The sequence below is a fragment of the Taudactylus pleione genome, unplaced genomic scaffold (genome assembly GCF_031769625.1).
Source record: "Taudactylus pleione unplaced genomic scaffold, aTauple2 ptg000070l, whole genome shotgun sequence".
Lineage (NCBI taxonomy): Eukaryota > Metazoa > Chordata > Amphibia > Anura > Myobatrachidae > Taudactylus > Taudactylus pleione.
In genome coordinates this window covers 4,867,323-4,885,635 of record NW_028284472.1, presented here as the reverse complement: position 1 = coordinate 4,885,635, position 18,313 = coordinate 4,867,323, and the positions used below count along the sequence as shown (strand labels likewise).

Below are 18,313 nucleotides of genomic sequence, written 5' to 3'. Positions count from 1 at the left end.
CCTCGAAGTTCTAAAAAAGATACCCTCGTACCAAGACACCCAAACACAGGCCCAAGGCCAATGTTAATAAAAATTTGAAAAATAGAAAGTAAAATGATTCTTTATTAAAATTTAACAGTATGCTAGATGGACAATCTTACACAATTTGGTAATGCACAGCCTTCCAATCTTAGGAAAGGGATATCGTACACCTGTTTAAATGTAGTGTCCACCTTTCATTAAAACCCTACGCGTTTCGTCTCTTTATGAGACTTCTTCAAGGGTAGATCTCAATATTGATGTATACACATGTACTTAATGTATACTCAAAATTAGGCAATTCTTTGGATCAGAAACTGTGAAACCTCGTACTTGATATCTAAAAAACGGTACCCGTAGTTTATGTCAGACCATCTGGTGGTCAATTTATTGAACCAAAACCGTGCAACTGAATAGATGCTTATGCTTCTGAGTCCAACTGCTACACTACAGCCCAGCGCACATAGTGTTACCCAGAAGTGACGGGAATGCTGGCGCTGCTGGGAGAAGATGCATCTTCAGTCGTGAAACCCCTGACAACTAGCTTGAAACCCCGGGCAACGAGCATGGAACCCCTGACAATGAGCATAGAAACCCATAGCATGAAACCCCTGTAACGGGTATGGAACCCAGAGCATAAAACCCTTGACAACACGCAGGTAATTTAAAAGTAATTAGAAGCTTTACTGTGGTGCATAAAATGGTGTCAGGGGCATAACTGTATGTGGCATAATGTGTAATGGGCATTACAGTGTGGAATAATGTGTAAGGTTAATTATGGTGTATGACATTATGGTGTGAGGTATATGGTATAATGGGCATTACGATGTGTGGCATACTGTGTAATTGGCATTATGATGTGTGGCATAATGTGCAATAGGCAATATGGTGAGTGGAATAATGTGTAATTGGTATTACGGTGTGTTGCATATTGTGTAATGGTCATTACAGTGTGTCGCATTATGTGTAAGGGGCATTATGGTGTGTGGCATAATGTGTAAGGGGCATTGCTATAAGGAGGGAAAATTACAAATAATGTAAACTGTCTATGAGGGGTGGGGGCACATTTTTAATTGTTCACACTAGGAGCCATATTGCCTAGAAACGGCCCCATATTAGTTTTACCAAAATGCCATAGGGGGAGGGCAGAAACTGTTTTGGCAGGGGAGAACAAAATTATAGTTACGCCACTGCCCAAACCCCGCTACTTACCTTTGAGATGCCGGCACCGGGATTCTGACAGGTGTCGGGATTCTATCACCGGCATTCTAAGCGCCGGCATCTCCACTGTCGAGATCTTGACCAGATCCCTCAATAAGGGTATATAATGAGAAATAATTGCAATAAACCTCCCATGGGTGGCTGTGAAGGGGAGGGGAAATCCATTTCCAAGAATATCTTCAGGACAGTGAGAAAATTAATTACAGAATAGTGGTGGCAGAGATATTCTGATCCAATCCCACTAGACAGTTGGGAAATGTGTCTACTGAAGGGTGAACTACTGTACATGCACTAAAAATTAAAATTATGTGTGTGGCATTACAAGGGAGAATGTTGTGGGCTACAGATGATGAACCAGTGCTCATTAAGTGGCATGCCCCCTACATGAGATGGTTATGCCCCCTTCTTAATCAAGCCTTTGGAAACCCCCAGTAGAAATCCTGCATTTCAGCAAGCTTTAAATCGTGTGCGTGCTTTGACTATGGATTTAAGCACTATAAGTCTTTGCCCAGGGTGACAGAAAGCCTAGCCTTACCCTTGCCCTACTGCAATTTTGTTCAGTGCATGCACATCCTCATGGCCACACAGAGTCAGAACTGGCAGTGACGTGCTAGCGATCGCTATCACCTTACTGCACTCCTCTTCACCAGTGCAATCTCTTTTTTGACGTCATTTTTCCGGCAGAGGATTAGTCATCATTTTCACCCAAAAAAGTAATTTGTTATCACTGCGAAATGCGTCAATAATAAATAATAGTCTACATGACCCACTGTCACCAGTGATAAATAGACCACTATTGTTAATCAAAATGATGTAGGATTTTGGTAAATAAATGACTATATTTAATTTAAATAAGATATACAACAAATAGTTTTCAATGTTACGTCTTTTAACCTGTAATAATAGGATGGCTTCCTAGCCCCTGTTTTCCTTGTACTATAGAGGACATATACATGTTTTTGGGAAAAAAACACAAGGTTGTGTCATATGAAGTGAGTGGAGTATAGAAACAGATAGACACCATCACACAAACTTTAAAGAAAATTGTACAGTATTTCAAAAAAAATATTCAGTAGTTACTCCTATAAACAGAATTTATTCTTGTTTGTCTTAATCATATTTAACAAAAAAAAAGATATCAGTTACACATATTTATAATTGATATCAGCTAAAAACTTTGCAAATGTACTACATGGTTCCTGACATACAACAAGTATTTGAGAGAGACACACTTTGGAGGGAGTGTCTCTCTGACCAGACCCCTTTCTTTCTGCAGTGTCATCTATATCTAGTGTTGCCCATTAAATAGAAGCTGCAAGGTTCTCTTTATCAGTTCATTGCAGGACTTGACAAGAACCTACAGTAGTTACAGTATTCTCATCATGTCATTTGACACTAATATTAGGTTTAAATTTTCCATACTTGCAATTGGACTTCAGGTCATCCTAATAATTTTATTTGGGATATTTGTGCGATATGATACACAGCATCATTCAACACCCCAAAACTCCACACACAGAGATGACGCATTCATTGACTTATATCCATGTAAGTATGATTTTCAGTTCATTAATTCCTTAAAAATACTATAACAATACTTTGTATTAATTTCTTTTTTTGCAGAAAACATAACTGAAATATTTTAATTTAAATGTACTAAGTAAAATGTATTTAAATTAAAATATGCATCAGTGTATAGACCAATTGTGATGATTTGTTAAACAAACATTTTTAAATATTGTAATCTTTTTTGTTACATAGGGCAAATGTAAATAGGTCTCTATGTTAAAAGTAAATATATAAAATGTGATGGTTTTTGCATTTTAGTTTGTGGATTGTTCTGTTACATTTAAATCAAAATTATAATAATAATAATAATAATAATAATAATAATAATAATAATAGTAATTATTATTATTAATAATAATAATAATAATAATTGTATTACTACTATTGTTTTTGAATTAATAGTAGTAATTGATCAATGTAATTTGTTTAGCTTTCCATACCTATTTATTTTTGTTATTATCTAAATTTTGCCCTAAAAAAAAACAATAAATTTTACTGTCACACACCTTATCACAGGAAATTTGGCAAAAGAAAACGGCCTGTGTCTAATTACATCCATGGAGCAGGATTTCCTCCTAAGTGATAACTTTGCATGCCTTAATTTATATATGGAGAGCAGCACCCTCGACTAAAAGTGTTCTTATTGTGTGTACCGTTTAACCACATGCATTGTTGTCAACGTTTTTAAAAACATATATTTTTAACAACTCAATGTATATACAGTATGGAGTGATTTTTTTTTTAGATTTTAGTTTTGTGCAATTAAGTAGATTTTTTTTTAAGTACAACAATGACAGCTATTTACTAACATTACATTTAGGTGCAAACGTACTAAATCATGTCAGCAATTAGGTTTTCTCTATCTTGTGCAAGTTAGACAGTGAAAGTAAATGTCACATTGGATAATGTGGTGTGGTGTAAATTTGTACCTAAATCCAAGTTAGTAAATATCCAGGGCCATTCCTCCCATGAGGCCAGGTGAAAACTCATCTCAGGTGGCAAAATCCTAGAGGTAGCATATGCAAGGCTCTCACCTTGCTTCATGGTCCCAAACTTCATTCTCCCATCGCCCCCAGCTCCTTGATCAACTGCGCTGAAATAATTTATTGCAGGAGGAAGCGCCCAGTGACATGAATCCGCTGCCCTGCATATAAGACTTTATACAGCTGTGTCTTTAGTCACCTTAGTGTTAAGGCGCTGGAAGCACGATGCGACTTACAGTAGATGCCTCACCAAGGATAGTTAGTATCAGATTTTCAGGCCTTACCGTCTTTTTTGTACCACAGCAAAAATACACGGCTGTAGTGTACTGGAGTTACAGAATGTGTACCCTTCACGCGCTTGCAGCAGGATGTTGCATGGCGGGTCACATGACATACAGTAGCTCAGACATATTGGTTCTCTTGCCTATTTTTCAGAGGCAAGGCTGCACATACTTTGTGCTTTTGTAGTATTAGCAGCTTAAAAAAGATACAAAGTCAGTAAAAATGCTGAGCAACGGGACACATGACGCTGCCATTTTTCATGGCACGCCAAGCTGGTATATTTGGTGCAATTTGAGATTAGGGGGTTTATTTGCTAAGCTTCGGGTTCTATGCATCGGGTTTTATGCCCAACATTGAAAAGGGCATTGATTTTACTAGCTAAACATGGCTAGTAAAACCATTGCCATTTTAAGTTTCAGTCATAAACACAATCGGAAGCACCGGGTCCTAGGTGAATGAGGCCACAACTGCAGCAGGCAGGCAACGCAACGATTCTAGTATGCGCCTAAATCGTCCAATATTATTATTATTATTATTATTATAGTATTATATTCCATGCCGTGACATGGATTAAAGGTTATATAGAATATCAGATTACTGAGCTACCCGGCAGCAGTTTGAGTCTCTTTTTATATATACTATATATGTGAAAAATGTCACAATTTGTTTATATATATTAGATCCCTTTTGCATTTTATGTTAAATTGTCCTTTAAAATATTGTCCATATAACTATGCAGAGTGAACACTTGAATGCACATAGCTATGATGTCCTAAAGGTTTTGCAGTTTTAATCACAGGTGCATAAGATGACATTAGTAATATGCGTCCTTGCTGTTTACTGTCATTACATATATACTGTATCTAGGCGTTCCACCATTGGTGTATACTTACAGTAATACTGTGTGCTGCTATAGATAAACACGTGACGCTATGAGGAATAGTGTATCTGTGACATTATTATTATGTAGTGGCACACTGGCACATTGTGTGCCCAGCACTAAGCAGTCACAGGAACCCAGCATGTATTTGTTGCATGTCTTCCACGTGCAGGCAGTGTCACACAGGGCTCCTGGGACTGCTCCGCAGATTAGCTCACATCATACTACCCGTATTGTGAAATGAAATGTGACCTTCTCCCGCACTGTAATGGGCAGACTCACATCAGGTTCCTATCGCTAATAAATGCTGGGCACACAAATCTCCAGTATTCCCCTTACGGTGGGTGTCACCCTTAGGGGGACATATATCAAGCCTTTGAGGTTGATCAGGTGGAGCATTTGAGCAAAGCAACCAATCAGCTCCTGTCATTTCAAAGACTGTGCAATATAACTGACAGTTAGCAGCTGATTGGTCGATTTGAACAAAACCTCCAATTTATCTCTCTCCATGGCTTGATGCATTTCCCCCTAAGGCCAGTGTCGCTCTGGCACCTTCCGAGGCAGCGCTTTTCCAGTCTCACAGACACACATGCCTAATTGTATAGCATTTTTTAGCGCAGCTATTAAAGTTTCACACTACCACTAGGCAAGCTTAAGCAGCTACCTAGGGGTGCCGGACACTAGAGGGCACTCCTGAGTCCGCCTAACTACAGAGGGTGCAGGAGGTGCAGTTGCTATGGGGCCCGGCGGCTTAAGGGTCCCGCCAGCCCAGTTATCGCACCCCCACATTTGCCGGTCGCCCGCTGAGATTGTGTTACCAGCGGCTCCCAGCTCCTTCTCCCATCCACCCCCCGGCACCAGCAGCAGCTGGAGGACAGAGCTCACTCCTGAGCTCCGGCTTCCGGGTCCGGCAGTGCACTATGGGAGTGACGTCATGACGTCACTCCCATAGTTCCGAGGGGCGGGCACCGGGGACGGACAGCAGCAGGCATTGGAGCGGGGTTTAAGGTAAGTATTTTTTTTTGTATGTGGGGGGGCTTACAACAGAGGGCACTACAGGGGCCTTACTACTGGAGGCATCATATGGGGTCACTATTGGGAGCACTACAACTGGGGGCACTACAGGGGCCCTTACTACTGGGGGCACTTCAAGGGGCATTACTACTGGGGCACTGCAGGGAGCATTACTATTGGGGGCACTACAAGGGCATTACTACTGGGGGCACTGCAGGGAGCATTCCTATTGGGGGCACTACAAGGGCATTACTACTGGGGGCAATGCAGGGAGCATTGTTATTGGGGGCACTACAAGGGCATTACAACTGGGGGCACTACAAGGGCCCTTACTACTGGGGGCACTGCAGGGGGAATCATCCCTTTAATTCAGGTCATGTGAATATTATTAGGACACTGTGAATGTGTCTGTGAGCTGGGTGGAGGCTTTGGGGGAAACAGGGGCGGCATTGTGAACCTTTGCTTAGGGCGCCCTGAAACCATGCACCGGCCCCGTCCACACGTTGCCTCTGGGACCCAAAAAACATCTCTGGAAATGCCGGGAGAAGGTAAGGCACCACTAGACCACCAAAATTATGAATATCTACTTTACTGTATATACCACCCCCCCCCCCAGACTACAGAAGCTACAGAAGCACAATAGGAGGTGTCTCTGCATTAATGAGGGATTGGATGTATAACAGAACACTGGCTTGAACATAAGCGTGATCTGAGCTTTCTGTATTGCATGGATATGTTTTACAGACCCCTGCTTTATGCATCCCATCTGCCCCTTCTTCTCAGAGCTACATATGCACCATCATTTCTTGCTGGTATAAAGTAAGCCTTACTAATTGGCAGCCGGATTTGCCCTTCAACTAAGTAGACTTTCTCCAGCTATCCTTTTCCCAAAAAGGAAGGAAAAGTTATCCGGCAGCTTGTAAACTGCAAAACCACACAGGACTAGTCAAAGTTAGATGAGTGGAAGGCCATTGAGTAGGGTTAGCAAACCCATAGAGATATTTAATGGAAATACATTGTTATGATTGGAGGGTTTTGATTACCCTTGGGCCTAACTGCAACGTAGGTGAAGTGAGGAGACTTTATGGCAGCGAGTACGGACAGCCAAAAGCCACTAGCGGTTTTGGATAGAATTCTTTGACCAGGAGCTGCACCAGGATATGGAACTGGAATCCATAAATGTGAAAACATGGACCATTTGTAGCGTATGCAACCTCGCGCCCAGACCCCAGGCACACAAAGTTTGAATGCACTTCTGGGAACTCAGGTAATGATGCAACAGAAACACATAACCATATAGTACTGGGCCTGGAATCGGGAACTCAGAACTCTGAAACCTTACCCAGACCCCAGTACCGGAACTGGAACCCAGACTCAGAACTCATCAACTGAAAACCCAGAAATAGGCAATTCGGGACTGTCACAGTTGCTCAAACCTGACACCCACACTCTGATCCACAGCACTAGAGCTGGTTCTGCGAGACACAGAGGCAGCCCTAGCCACAAGACCCCCAGAACAGGTAAACCTGTCACTAACCAGACATATAGTACTGTATGTAACTGGAGACCTCGACAGACAGCCGATAATTCTGGCAAGAAGGATAGGACCCCCGGAGCAGATGATAACCCAGGGACTGCTGGAGCAACTGCTGAGACACTGGAGGCAGGTGATGAAGACAGGCACGCAGGTATTTGCAGAGACTGGACACGCAGAACACCTACCCAGAATAATGCAGAGTACTAGGGGATCACAGAAGTGTAAATATGAACAATGCAGACTGCAACTGGAGCCCTGGAACCAAAAAATATCCTTAGGAAGGAAACACAATGTTCTGGCATTCGGCTGAACTCCAGAGCTGGTTTAAATAGGTTGCTGTGAGTGTCCATAGGTGGAGCAGATCAGGTGATTATGGCTGCTGTACACTGGGAGAACCAGTGAGTCACATGACAATCCAATATGTCCACGCCCATGTTTACTGGCAGTTTCTTTATACTTGCTGCTGCCATGACTAGATGATGCTTGGTCTTTAATTGTGGTAATATGGCACCACCGGACATGGTAAGTGGGGCTAACTAGTATCTTGTGACTCAGTGCCCCAAATGAAGGGGCAAAAAATTATATATCTCATACCGCAAGGACAAATATGATTATCATTTAACTTTAGAAAGTTAAATGATAATCATATTTGTCCTTGCGATATGAGATATATAAGTTTTTGCCCCTTCATTTGGGGCACTCAGTCACAAGACACTAGTTAGAGGATATAGTATATAACCAGAATCTAACACGTTCTTCAGGACATGTTTTGTTTACATTCCGACATATAGATCTTTTACAATATTTAGTTAAGATCTTGCAGATAGATCGGTAAATATATCTTCCACAAATTAGTTGTTCATTTAATATTATTCCTCTCCCTGTTACCATATAGTTCAATACTTATCCATGATATGTCATATTTATGCTGGGATAATGTGCAATGAAATATTATAGAATTAATTAAATAGATCATATAAAATATAAATTATTAACTATACATATATATATTCTAGTCATATAAAAAATGAACTCACCAGGGTTTCTCTTTTCAAGCTTTTATAATGAAAAATAGACAAAACCTACTTAGAGGGTCACGACATAATCAAGTGGCGCAAGTCGATGTTTCGACCGCATAAACGCGGTCTTCCTCAGGACACCACCAGGACATATGTCCTGTGTCACACTGGTGGTGTCCTGAGGAAGACCGCGTTTATGCGATCAAAACGTCGACTTGCTTGAAAAGCTTGAAAAGCTTGAAAAGAGAAACCCTGGTGAGTGCATTTTTTATATGACTAGAATATTGATTGGTGCCTTATGGTACCGTTGAATGGTCACCCCAGGCCGTGTTGTCTAATGCTCCGAGTGAGTGCTGACCATCCTTCTGGATATATATATATATATATATATAATTTGTCTTAATTTATTATTATTTATTTTTTAATTTATATTTATACTAGGTTCTATATATTTGATATGTTGATTTAATGTGTTTTTAATACTATATAATGCAATCTACTAATAATAATAATAATATATAAAAAAGACATGTTCAGTAAATCTATATATGTCTTTAAATACATATAAGGATGTGCTAGTATCTCTGGGATCTGTGTTTAATTGTGGACTTGGGTGTCTAATGGAGAATGACTGGGTTCACTGTTTGCTGAATTGAAGACAGCCTTGTGATAGTTAAATGTGTTGAAAAAATCACCCAATGACCTCTGCCCAGGTGCTATTTAAACCACCTAGTGAAGGGAACAGAGCGCCCCAGCTTGAAAAAGGCTACAGTGGTTGTTGAAACGCGTTGCTGCTCTCTTTCAAAGGTTCCTGGGGATCCGGCTACACTGCCGATGCCCGCTGATCGTCCACTGTGTGATCACCACCAAGTACCCACCTCCCGCTGTGAACTCTACACAGCCTGGCTACTATTGAGACCGGAGCTGATTACGGAAGCTGGCCGCTCACTGATGTCCGCTGTGTTCCCCACGCTTTAGGCTAACACGGAGACGGACGCTGCCTACGATCACAGACTCCCGGCACACAGTGTTACCATCCAGCGCTAGGCTCACACTCAGGGGCAGAACTATGGGAGACAATGGAGGCGCCTGCCGCCGGGCTCCAGCTCTGAAGGGGCACCTCCTCCATTGTCCACAACATATTCACCCCACTTAGGGCTGTAACTATATACCCGGAGTGTACCGTCAGGGCCGCCCAATACATGGCACCTCTTCCCGGGAACATGAGAAGCCACCATACACTAGTGGAGAGCTCCATGTTAGACCATCAGCTGCCGCATTCGTCTATCTATAGCTTGTCTGCATGCGCATTGCTACATTACAGTGTCAGCGGCTGTGACTGGGGGAGGGCACCAAATTATAACTTGCCTCCGGGCATCTGGGATGAATTTACGCCACTGCAGCCACTACAGGTACAACATTGGGGAGCGGTGGGACAGCGGCAAGGCAGAGTCTAGCCTCCATCTTTTAATGCTCCTCAGACACAGATGTTTCTGGGTGACATTGGACATTCTATTAAACGGCATAAAGGCTGAACTGTCACATGGCAGATAAGCCAGATTGTTGTTTCATTATCCTTACATTAATCTAGACGGGTTATTTGTTCTTCTTTTTTGCCCTCTTCAATTTCTCAACATTCAGAAGGAGTACTGACATCCAAACTGCCTATTTCATAATGGAATGAGGGAGTATCCCCAGGAAATCACCCTTCAGACTTTTATTTTCAAGTATCAGTTATGTGGCAACGATAAACCACAATCAGGAATCTGTTACCTAAACAGCAACAACTTGTTTTCCTATAGCTGATACCTCTGTTGATACATTTTAATGTACATTTAATAACAATTGTGTTTTTTTCTTTTTGGGAGTCTAATTAACTCTTTTTTTCTCATTTTCTTTTCCTTGTGCTTTAGTATTTTTTATGCTTAGTCACAACACGATGTGCATAATATGTATTTAGCATCGTGTTATTTATGTCTTTGATTATATGTTCAATATATGTATGTTTATTCATTCTTTATATTTTGATATATAGGTCATATATTAAAATCACTTTTATTCTGTTCCTTTTTTTGGTCCTTAGATTGCACATTTATCCCAGCATGAGAGATTAAGGGGTCTATTTACTAAACAGTGTTTGGAGACAGAGTGAAAAGTGATAAGAATAAGTGATAAGAATACTGTCATTTTTCAAACACAGCCTGTGAGATGACAGTTGGGAGCTGATTGGCTGGCACCTTATCACTTTCTTGTCACTTTTCACTCTGTCTCCTAACACTGCTTAGTAAATAGACCCCTAAGCGCAGTATATTTTTATTGTTCTATAGTCAGGTGTGACCTACCACAGGTCAAACACCACCATGTTAGACTAGTATTATCGTCCTTGTGTAATTCCCTTTTCCAGGGCATAGATGTCCCAGTTTGGATTTGGTCCATACTCCTCAGTTCTCTTTAATGCTTGGCATGTCACAGTTGTCAACACACAATCTTTATATGGACTTATAAAATGTCTTTTGAGTCCTCTTCTTGTTAACAGAAGATGTTAGTTGGCACAGTCCTCATATGGGATAGCAGGCTACTTCTCTACTTGACCTCACCATTAATATGTCCTGCATGCCTTAAATTGTTAATTGTTGGCTCTGTTACTAATGTCCTTAAGTTTTGTTAAATTGGCAATGAGGTTGAGGCGCAGATGACATGGTCAGATGTGTGATACCAATTTGCATCCATTCCAGGCAGTGTAGTGACTGGAAGAGGAACATGTACCCAGCAATGGAATGTAAGCAATCCTGTGAAGGTTTATCTCCTCTAAAGTCTTCCAAAGCAGTCCAGTAGCTGGTATCTTTGCTGGATTATTGTACATCCTTTGCCTGTAATCTAGCAACTCTTCCTGTCTAGTCTCCCTTGTATGACGTTGGCTTGGTTGGCTGCCATCTCCAATTTTGACATTGTTACTTTCGTCCCTGACCGTGTGTCCTTGTCTCACTTCCTGCCATTGGCAACTTCCCTCCTTGTGCTGTCACATCCCAGTATTGGCTTTTATGTCATAAAGACATCTGATATGATCACTAGTCTTGGGGACAGCTGAGTTCTAGTAAAGTCATCTTGCTTTATGGGAATAGTGGGTGCCACAGGTGACAGGAGCGCAAACTCAAGTCAATGGCACCTACTGTATGGAGCAGTGTCCATGGGGAACATGATAGCTATATTAATGACCTTATATAGATCCAGTGGGTATCTAGAATAGACTCCGCAGCTATGTTGCAGTTACTCGATGAATTTTAGGCCACCTAGGCTATTCCCACCTGTGCATCCACATGCCTAGCTGTAGGTGTTTCTCTAGAGCCTTGTCACAAACTCTCGGACGGATTGTAGATGCAACCCGTATTCAGGGAATTGGCTAGACCTATTCCTGAGGTGCAGAGTCTAATGTGCCGGCAGTATTCACCAGGGACCCTCGTAAGAAGGTATGGACTTGGTTGCGTCCAACACACAGGTCGCGGCCCTCAGGTTAGGTTTCCCTATACAGGTGCTGGTGAACTTGGTAGGAGTGCAGAAGACTTTAGCATAGTCGACCAGCCGGGTCAGAACAAAACGGAGGAGACGGTACCAGGGAGCAGACGTAAACGGGTCACAAGGAATAGCCGATGTGAGAACCAGATATCAAGGCAGAACCAGTGGTCAGGCAGAATTGGAGTCACGAACAAGCCGAGGTCAGAACCAATAATCAGCATATGCACAGGAACGCTGGAGTATGGTAATGGAGCCTATACTCTGGCACAGGAGTGATCCCAGGAACTTCCTTTTATAGGCAGGTTTGAATGAGGCGCCTACTGTGAAGTCATGCAGAAGAGTACTAGCCCTTTAAATCCTCCTGCAGTACAGCACGCACGCCCCTAGGATGAGCCGCGGCCGTCTGCGCATACCCTAAGAGCTATTTCACACATGCCAGTGACCGGCTGTGAAATATAGTACTGCAGGGAAAGGACAGGCTCCTTTCACATGACACGGTCACGGCACGGTCGCCGTGATATAGCCGGAAAAAACTACTATGCAGGATGGTGCCGTGCTGTGGCCGTGCCGTCCCTGCACACCAGTAGTGTGAAGGAAACAATGCTTCCTTTCACACACACTGGCTTCTGCCGGCCGGGCTTGTACAGCAGCGCTGCTGCTGCGCATGCCCAATAGGGAAAAAAAAAACGCTGCTTATGAAAGGCACTGAGTGCCAGAAAAAAGCCGGCCGGCTACCGGCCGTTTCTTGCCTGACCGGCCAAAACCGGATAATGAGAAATAGCTCTAACAGCAGGAGCTGTACAGCCATAGGCACCGAGATCTCCCTGCTGCCGCTCGCCAAAGGATCCCCCAGGAGCCGGAGAGAACTTCGTCAGCAGTGGGCGCAGGGATCTCCCCGCCCACTGCCCATCAGAGAACCAGTGCTGCCGGACCCGGTAAGTGATGACCGGAGTCCGGCACACTGTGACAAGCCTAAAGTGGTTCTACCAGAAAAATATTGTAGTGATTACAGTCAGTCCTGCCCTGGATTACACAATTGATTTCTGGCATTGGGGTAAGGACACAGATTACATTATGGCTGCCATCGTCATAGGTCCTGCAAGTGTCTAGATGAGATCATTGAGGATAATCTGCCCCATATAGACTCTACACAGGATCTCAATCCATCGTTTAGTAATTTATGGCCAGCTGGTGGAGCATTGAGAATGGCAAAGGGAACATCAATGGTAATGCCAGTTACAGTCATTCTTCCTTTAACTAGTTAAAGTCATCATTTGGAAGATATAGAAGGTTATACTGGCAATCTAGATGTTTCGGTTTGGATTTGATCCAAACTCCTTAGTTCTCTGAAGTGCTCGGTGTGTTATGTTATGTGTTAAATTTTGTTAAACTGGCAATGAGGTTGAGGCGCAGATGACATGGTCAGATGTGTGATCCCAATTTGCATCCATTCCAGGCAGTGTAGTAACTGGAAGAGGAACATGTACCCAGCAATGGAATGTAAGCAATCCTGTGAAGGTTTATCTCCTCTAAAGTCTTCCAAAGCAGTGCAGTAGCTGGTATCTACACGCAACACACTCTTCTCTATAAAATCTCAGCCGGGTGCTGCGAGAATGTCACACTGCAGCACTCAACTTCTGTCACTGCCAAGGAGCCAAAATTTTGGTGTCACCCCCTCTGAGGGTGACACCTGGGTGTTAGCACGCACATCCTCAGTCTTAAAAGAAAGGGCGTAGTCACACAATAGTATTCCCAATTCAAATTACGCCACACAGTAGTACAATCTTGATTCACCCCTGCTTCACATTACACCACATAGTAGTCCCTTATTCATGCATGACACACAGCAGTGCCCCTTTTACACAATGTCCACAGTAGTAGTGTCCCTAATACACATAATGCCCACAGTAGCAGTGTCCCTTATACAATGCCCACAGCAGTAGTGCCCCTTACACATAATGCCCACAGCAGTAGTGCCCCTTATGCAATGCCCATTATAGAGGTGCCCCTTATGCAGTGCCCCCAGGATTGGTGCCCCTTATGCAGTGCCTCCAGTAGTGGTGCCCCCAATAGTGGTGCCCCTTATGCAGTGGCCCCAGTAGTTGTAGTGCCCCTTATGCAGTGCCCCCAGTAGTTGTGCCCCTTATTCAGTTCCCCCAGCAGTGGTAGTGCCCCTTCTGCACTGCCCACAGTGGTAATTCCCCTTATACAGTGCCCCCAGTAGTGGTAATGCCCCTTATGCAGTGCCCATGGTAGTGCCCCTTATGCAGTGACCCCAGTAGTGGTGCCCCCAGTAGTAGTGCCCCTTATGGAGTTCCCCCAGTAGTGGTAGTGCCCCTTATGCAGTATCCCCAGTAGTGGTGCCCCTTATGCAGCGACCCCAGGATTGGTGCTCCTTATGCAGTGCCCCCAGGAGTGGTGCCCCCTGTAGTAACGGAGTTCCGCCCCATTCTGGCCCACTTTAACCCCTGTGAGTAGGTCTATTATTTTACGAGTTTTAGGTCAGTAATAGTGTGCGTGTTAAACACTCACACTCTATACTTGCACTCTATTACATTGCCCGAGATGTATTGGCAAAACATCTGGATACAAAGTTTGCCGTTGCAAGTTGCAGGAGTGTGAGAAACATGTGAGTTTGCATGTTCTCGCACCCTATTACATAGCGCTATACTCACACATTTTGTAAACTCAGACCCTATTACATTTGGCCCTTGGAGAGAGAAAAGTGGATGGAGATAAAATGCCAACCAATCAGCTCCTAACTGTCACTTTACAGGCTGTGTTTGCTAAATGAAAGTTAGGAGCTGGTTGGTTGGTACTTTATCTCCATCCACTTTTTCTCTCAACCAGGCTTAGTACATAGACCCCATAAATACTGGGCCATTTAAAGCCAGCAACGTTCTGTTTCTCTTGTGTGATTATTGTGGTTTGTACCTATGGGTACCTGTGTAGGGAACCATATTACTTCCACCATGGTTACCTGTGTAGGGAACCATCTTGCCTTATTACTTCCACCATGGTTACCTGTGTAGGGAACCATCTTGTACATGACTACATGTCTTCTGGATTACCCGTGTACTGACGTCAGCTTGTTTATCTGCGCTCAACTCCTGCGCTGACCTTGGCTCATTCCTGATCCCTTCTACTCTGGGCTCCTTCTCTGACACCAGATTTATTAGAACAGCCTCGTGTTAAAAAAAAAGAATTTGTAATGTTATTTCCCATCCACTAAATTGTGAAATCATTAAAAACAATAAGACGTTAATGCACTAGGGAGCATTTGTTCATTATTATTTAATCACAGAGAATGGGGGACAAATGGCTCTGCCTTTCCTTCAGCTAGATTTTCCTTTCCTTTCTGGCATCGCGAGGATGGAAACGCTTCTGACACGGTGACTCCTTTTGTGCTGAGGTTAAAGGATCTTTCTAAGACAATAATAAGCCGATGCTTGTTAGTATAATCCTCTCCTTTCCATACTGATTATGTGCATTTCATGGATCAATATAATTACCCCAATTCCTCTACAAAAGCACCACGTGTACACTCCTAGTTAGCGCCCTGACCTCACCCATCACAGAGCATCGCAGTAACCACAATATAATAAATAGAATGTCACAGTGATAAGAGAGCAGCTGTGACCACCATAGAAAGCAGCACTTACCGCCACAAAATACAGAGAGCATCAGTGACCACTATACAATACAGAGAGTAGTTAGCTATACAATACAGAGAGTAGTTGTGAAAGCTATACAATACAAAGAGGATACAGGTGTTTAATACACCTAGCAAAGGGCCTGATTCAGAGCCGTTCGCTATTTGTGGTCGTTCGTTTAAAAACAAGGGGTGGCTATTCAAATGATCCGTACGCACATTGCAGTCTGTTCACACCTCTAAGTCTGAACGAGCGAGCAAAACATACGCTCGTTTATTTGTTAAAAACGCCCCCTGGCCGCTCGCACCATACGTCATGTCCGCTATTTATTAGATTAATCGAGTACATCGACCAGCGTATGAACTGCTCGCTATTCTTGTGGTTGGTGTTTGCTACCACAAATTTGCGAGCAGTTCTGGCTATAAAATAACCCAGTGACGTGGTCAATGACGCTGCTGTTTTAAATATACACACCCATAAAACGCCCGTTTTGACCTTTAAGCACGCCTGCGTTCGGATCTCCACTCCCCATTTTCAAGCTCCTTCCCCTGTTACCACCCACATACGCCTCATTCTGTCACTCAAAATAGCAGGCCCTCGCTATATTGCGTACCAACGATTTTCGGCCGCACTGACTGGTTCGCGCATGCGTACTACAAACCGTACGCATGCGCAGATGTGCAAACATCGCTCGGAACGAGCGTACTGCCGCTAACGAGCGGCTCTGAATGAGGGCCAAAGATTGCCAGGTTTGTTAAATTAGACTCAAAAATTAGCAATACCTTTCATACTTCTCTGTGGGCCAAAGTAATAGGTTGAGCGTTTAGAAAATGTGAGTTTAAGCAGTAAAACTTCTCACACAAATACATTGATCGAGTCGTATTTTCAACACAGGAAACACCTGGATGAGAGTTTAAATCTTGAGAGTTTTTTGAGTCTGAAAAACATGTTTCCATGTTCTGTGACTATATTACATTGGCTGAGTTTAAAAATGTGTCAGTTTTCTCTGACATTTTCTGAAATCTCACCCTATTACATTTGTATCTTTTATCAAGAATATATTGTTACTCAGGCGAAATACAGGATAGGGCACCAGAGACTTATATTTCTTGTATTTGCCATTTAGATTAGGATAGCAAACAAAATAATACTGATTTTAAGTTAACATGTGATGCGTGCAGCTGTGCATAGGTCATTCACACAGTTGTCGTCTGAGAGTGGGAAGCAATGAAGTGCTGGCTCCAGCCAGGCTCCTCAGCTGAATGTTGCGGCCATCTGAATAACACTCAGGACCTCATTCAGAGGCGCTTGCAAAATGCGAGCGCTCGCTCTGAATGAGGGCGGCCGCATCTATTTTCCGACTCGGCCTCCTGGCCGCTCGCTAGGCTGTGGGTGACCACCCACAGCTTTGGCGAGCGGACAGGTTGATGGTCGCGGTGGTCAAGACCATCGCGACCATCGGGGCTTGTGACGAGACCCTTGTGGTAGGGTCTCGTCTGCCGCAAGCCCCAGTAAGGTTTCAGCTCTAATAGAGCCGGAAGCTCACCACTGAAATCACTCGTGATCTCAGTGGGGCCGCCCACAAATGGCAGGCGTTCCTTCGGGAATGCCTCAGTTTGTGTAGCCACCCCCCCCAGCCCAGCCTACAAACCGGGTGGAGCTGTCAATCACCATCGACAGCCGTCCCTTTTGTAGTGAGCCCCGGAGGTAGAGAATTTCTCTCTGGCTCCAGGGCTTGCGCGCAGTGCGGCCGCTGCACTTGCGCAGGGCCCCAACATCGACCCGCTTGCAAGCGCATAGGTGCATGCAAGCGGGTCTGAATGAGACCCTCAGTGCATGCACAGCCCCGTCTCCACCTTCCCAGCTCCCTGCATACTGAACGCGCTGCGCCAACGTCCCCCCTTTAGGTCACCTGGGGCGCATACCCTGTCCATCCTCTCCCCAATTGAGCTTCTGAGGTTGGGAAATGCTGGGATGTATACCAGGGAAGGACTTTGTAGCTGCATTTGCATAAAGTCGCAGACGCAGCTGCCCTTAGTCGCACACAGAAGTGCGTAGAATGCCAGCAGTTGTAATCAGTGTACCTTTGCATTGCAAGTTTGTTGTTGGAAAAAAGTCTTTGCGCAAAATGTTCTGTAAACCCTCTACGACACACGTGCACCACTGAGTGTGCGCAGAGGGCTTCATTCAGAGCCGCTCGTAAGCGGCCGCTCATTCGTTCTGAGCGATGGTCGCACATCTGCGCATGCGTACGGGTTGTAATACGCATGCGCAAACCAGTCAGTGCGGCCGAAAATCGTGTGCTCGCAATATAGCGAATGCCTGCTAATTTGAGTGACAGGATGAGGCGTTTATGGGTGGTAACAGGGGAAGGTGCTGAAAACGGGGAGTGGAGATCAGAACACAGGCGTGCCAAAAGGTCAAAACGGGAGTATAATTAATACAGCAGCGTCATCGACCACGTCAGTTGGGTGTCTTTTAGTCAGAACTGCTCGCATGATTGCGGTAGGAAAAACCAACCACAAGAATAGCGAGCAGTTCATACGCTGTTCGATGTACTCGATTAATCTAATAAATAGCGGACATGACGTATGATGTGAGCGGCCAGGGGGCGTTTTTTCCCA

At 43.9% G+C, this 18,313-nt stretch overlaps 1 protein-coding gene across 1 annotated transcript in view; it reads left to right on the top strand.

The window, feature by feature from the left end:
- Positions 1–2,550: 2,550 nt before the first annotated feature.
- RHAG (Rh associated glycoprotein) overlaps positions 2,551–18,313 on the top strand; it is a 91,909-nt gene continuing 76,146 nt past the window's right edge. The window contains exon 1 of the mRNA XM_088467320.1: positions 2,551–2,787. Within this exon, the coding sequence (XP_088323446.1) occupies positions 2,622–2,787 (166 nt within the window). The 5' untranslated portion in view covers positions 2,551–2,621. The remainder of the gene's footprint in view (positions 2,788–18,313) is intronic.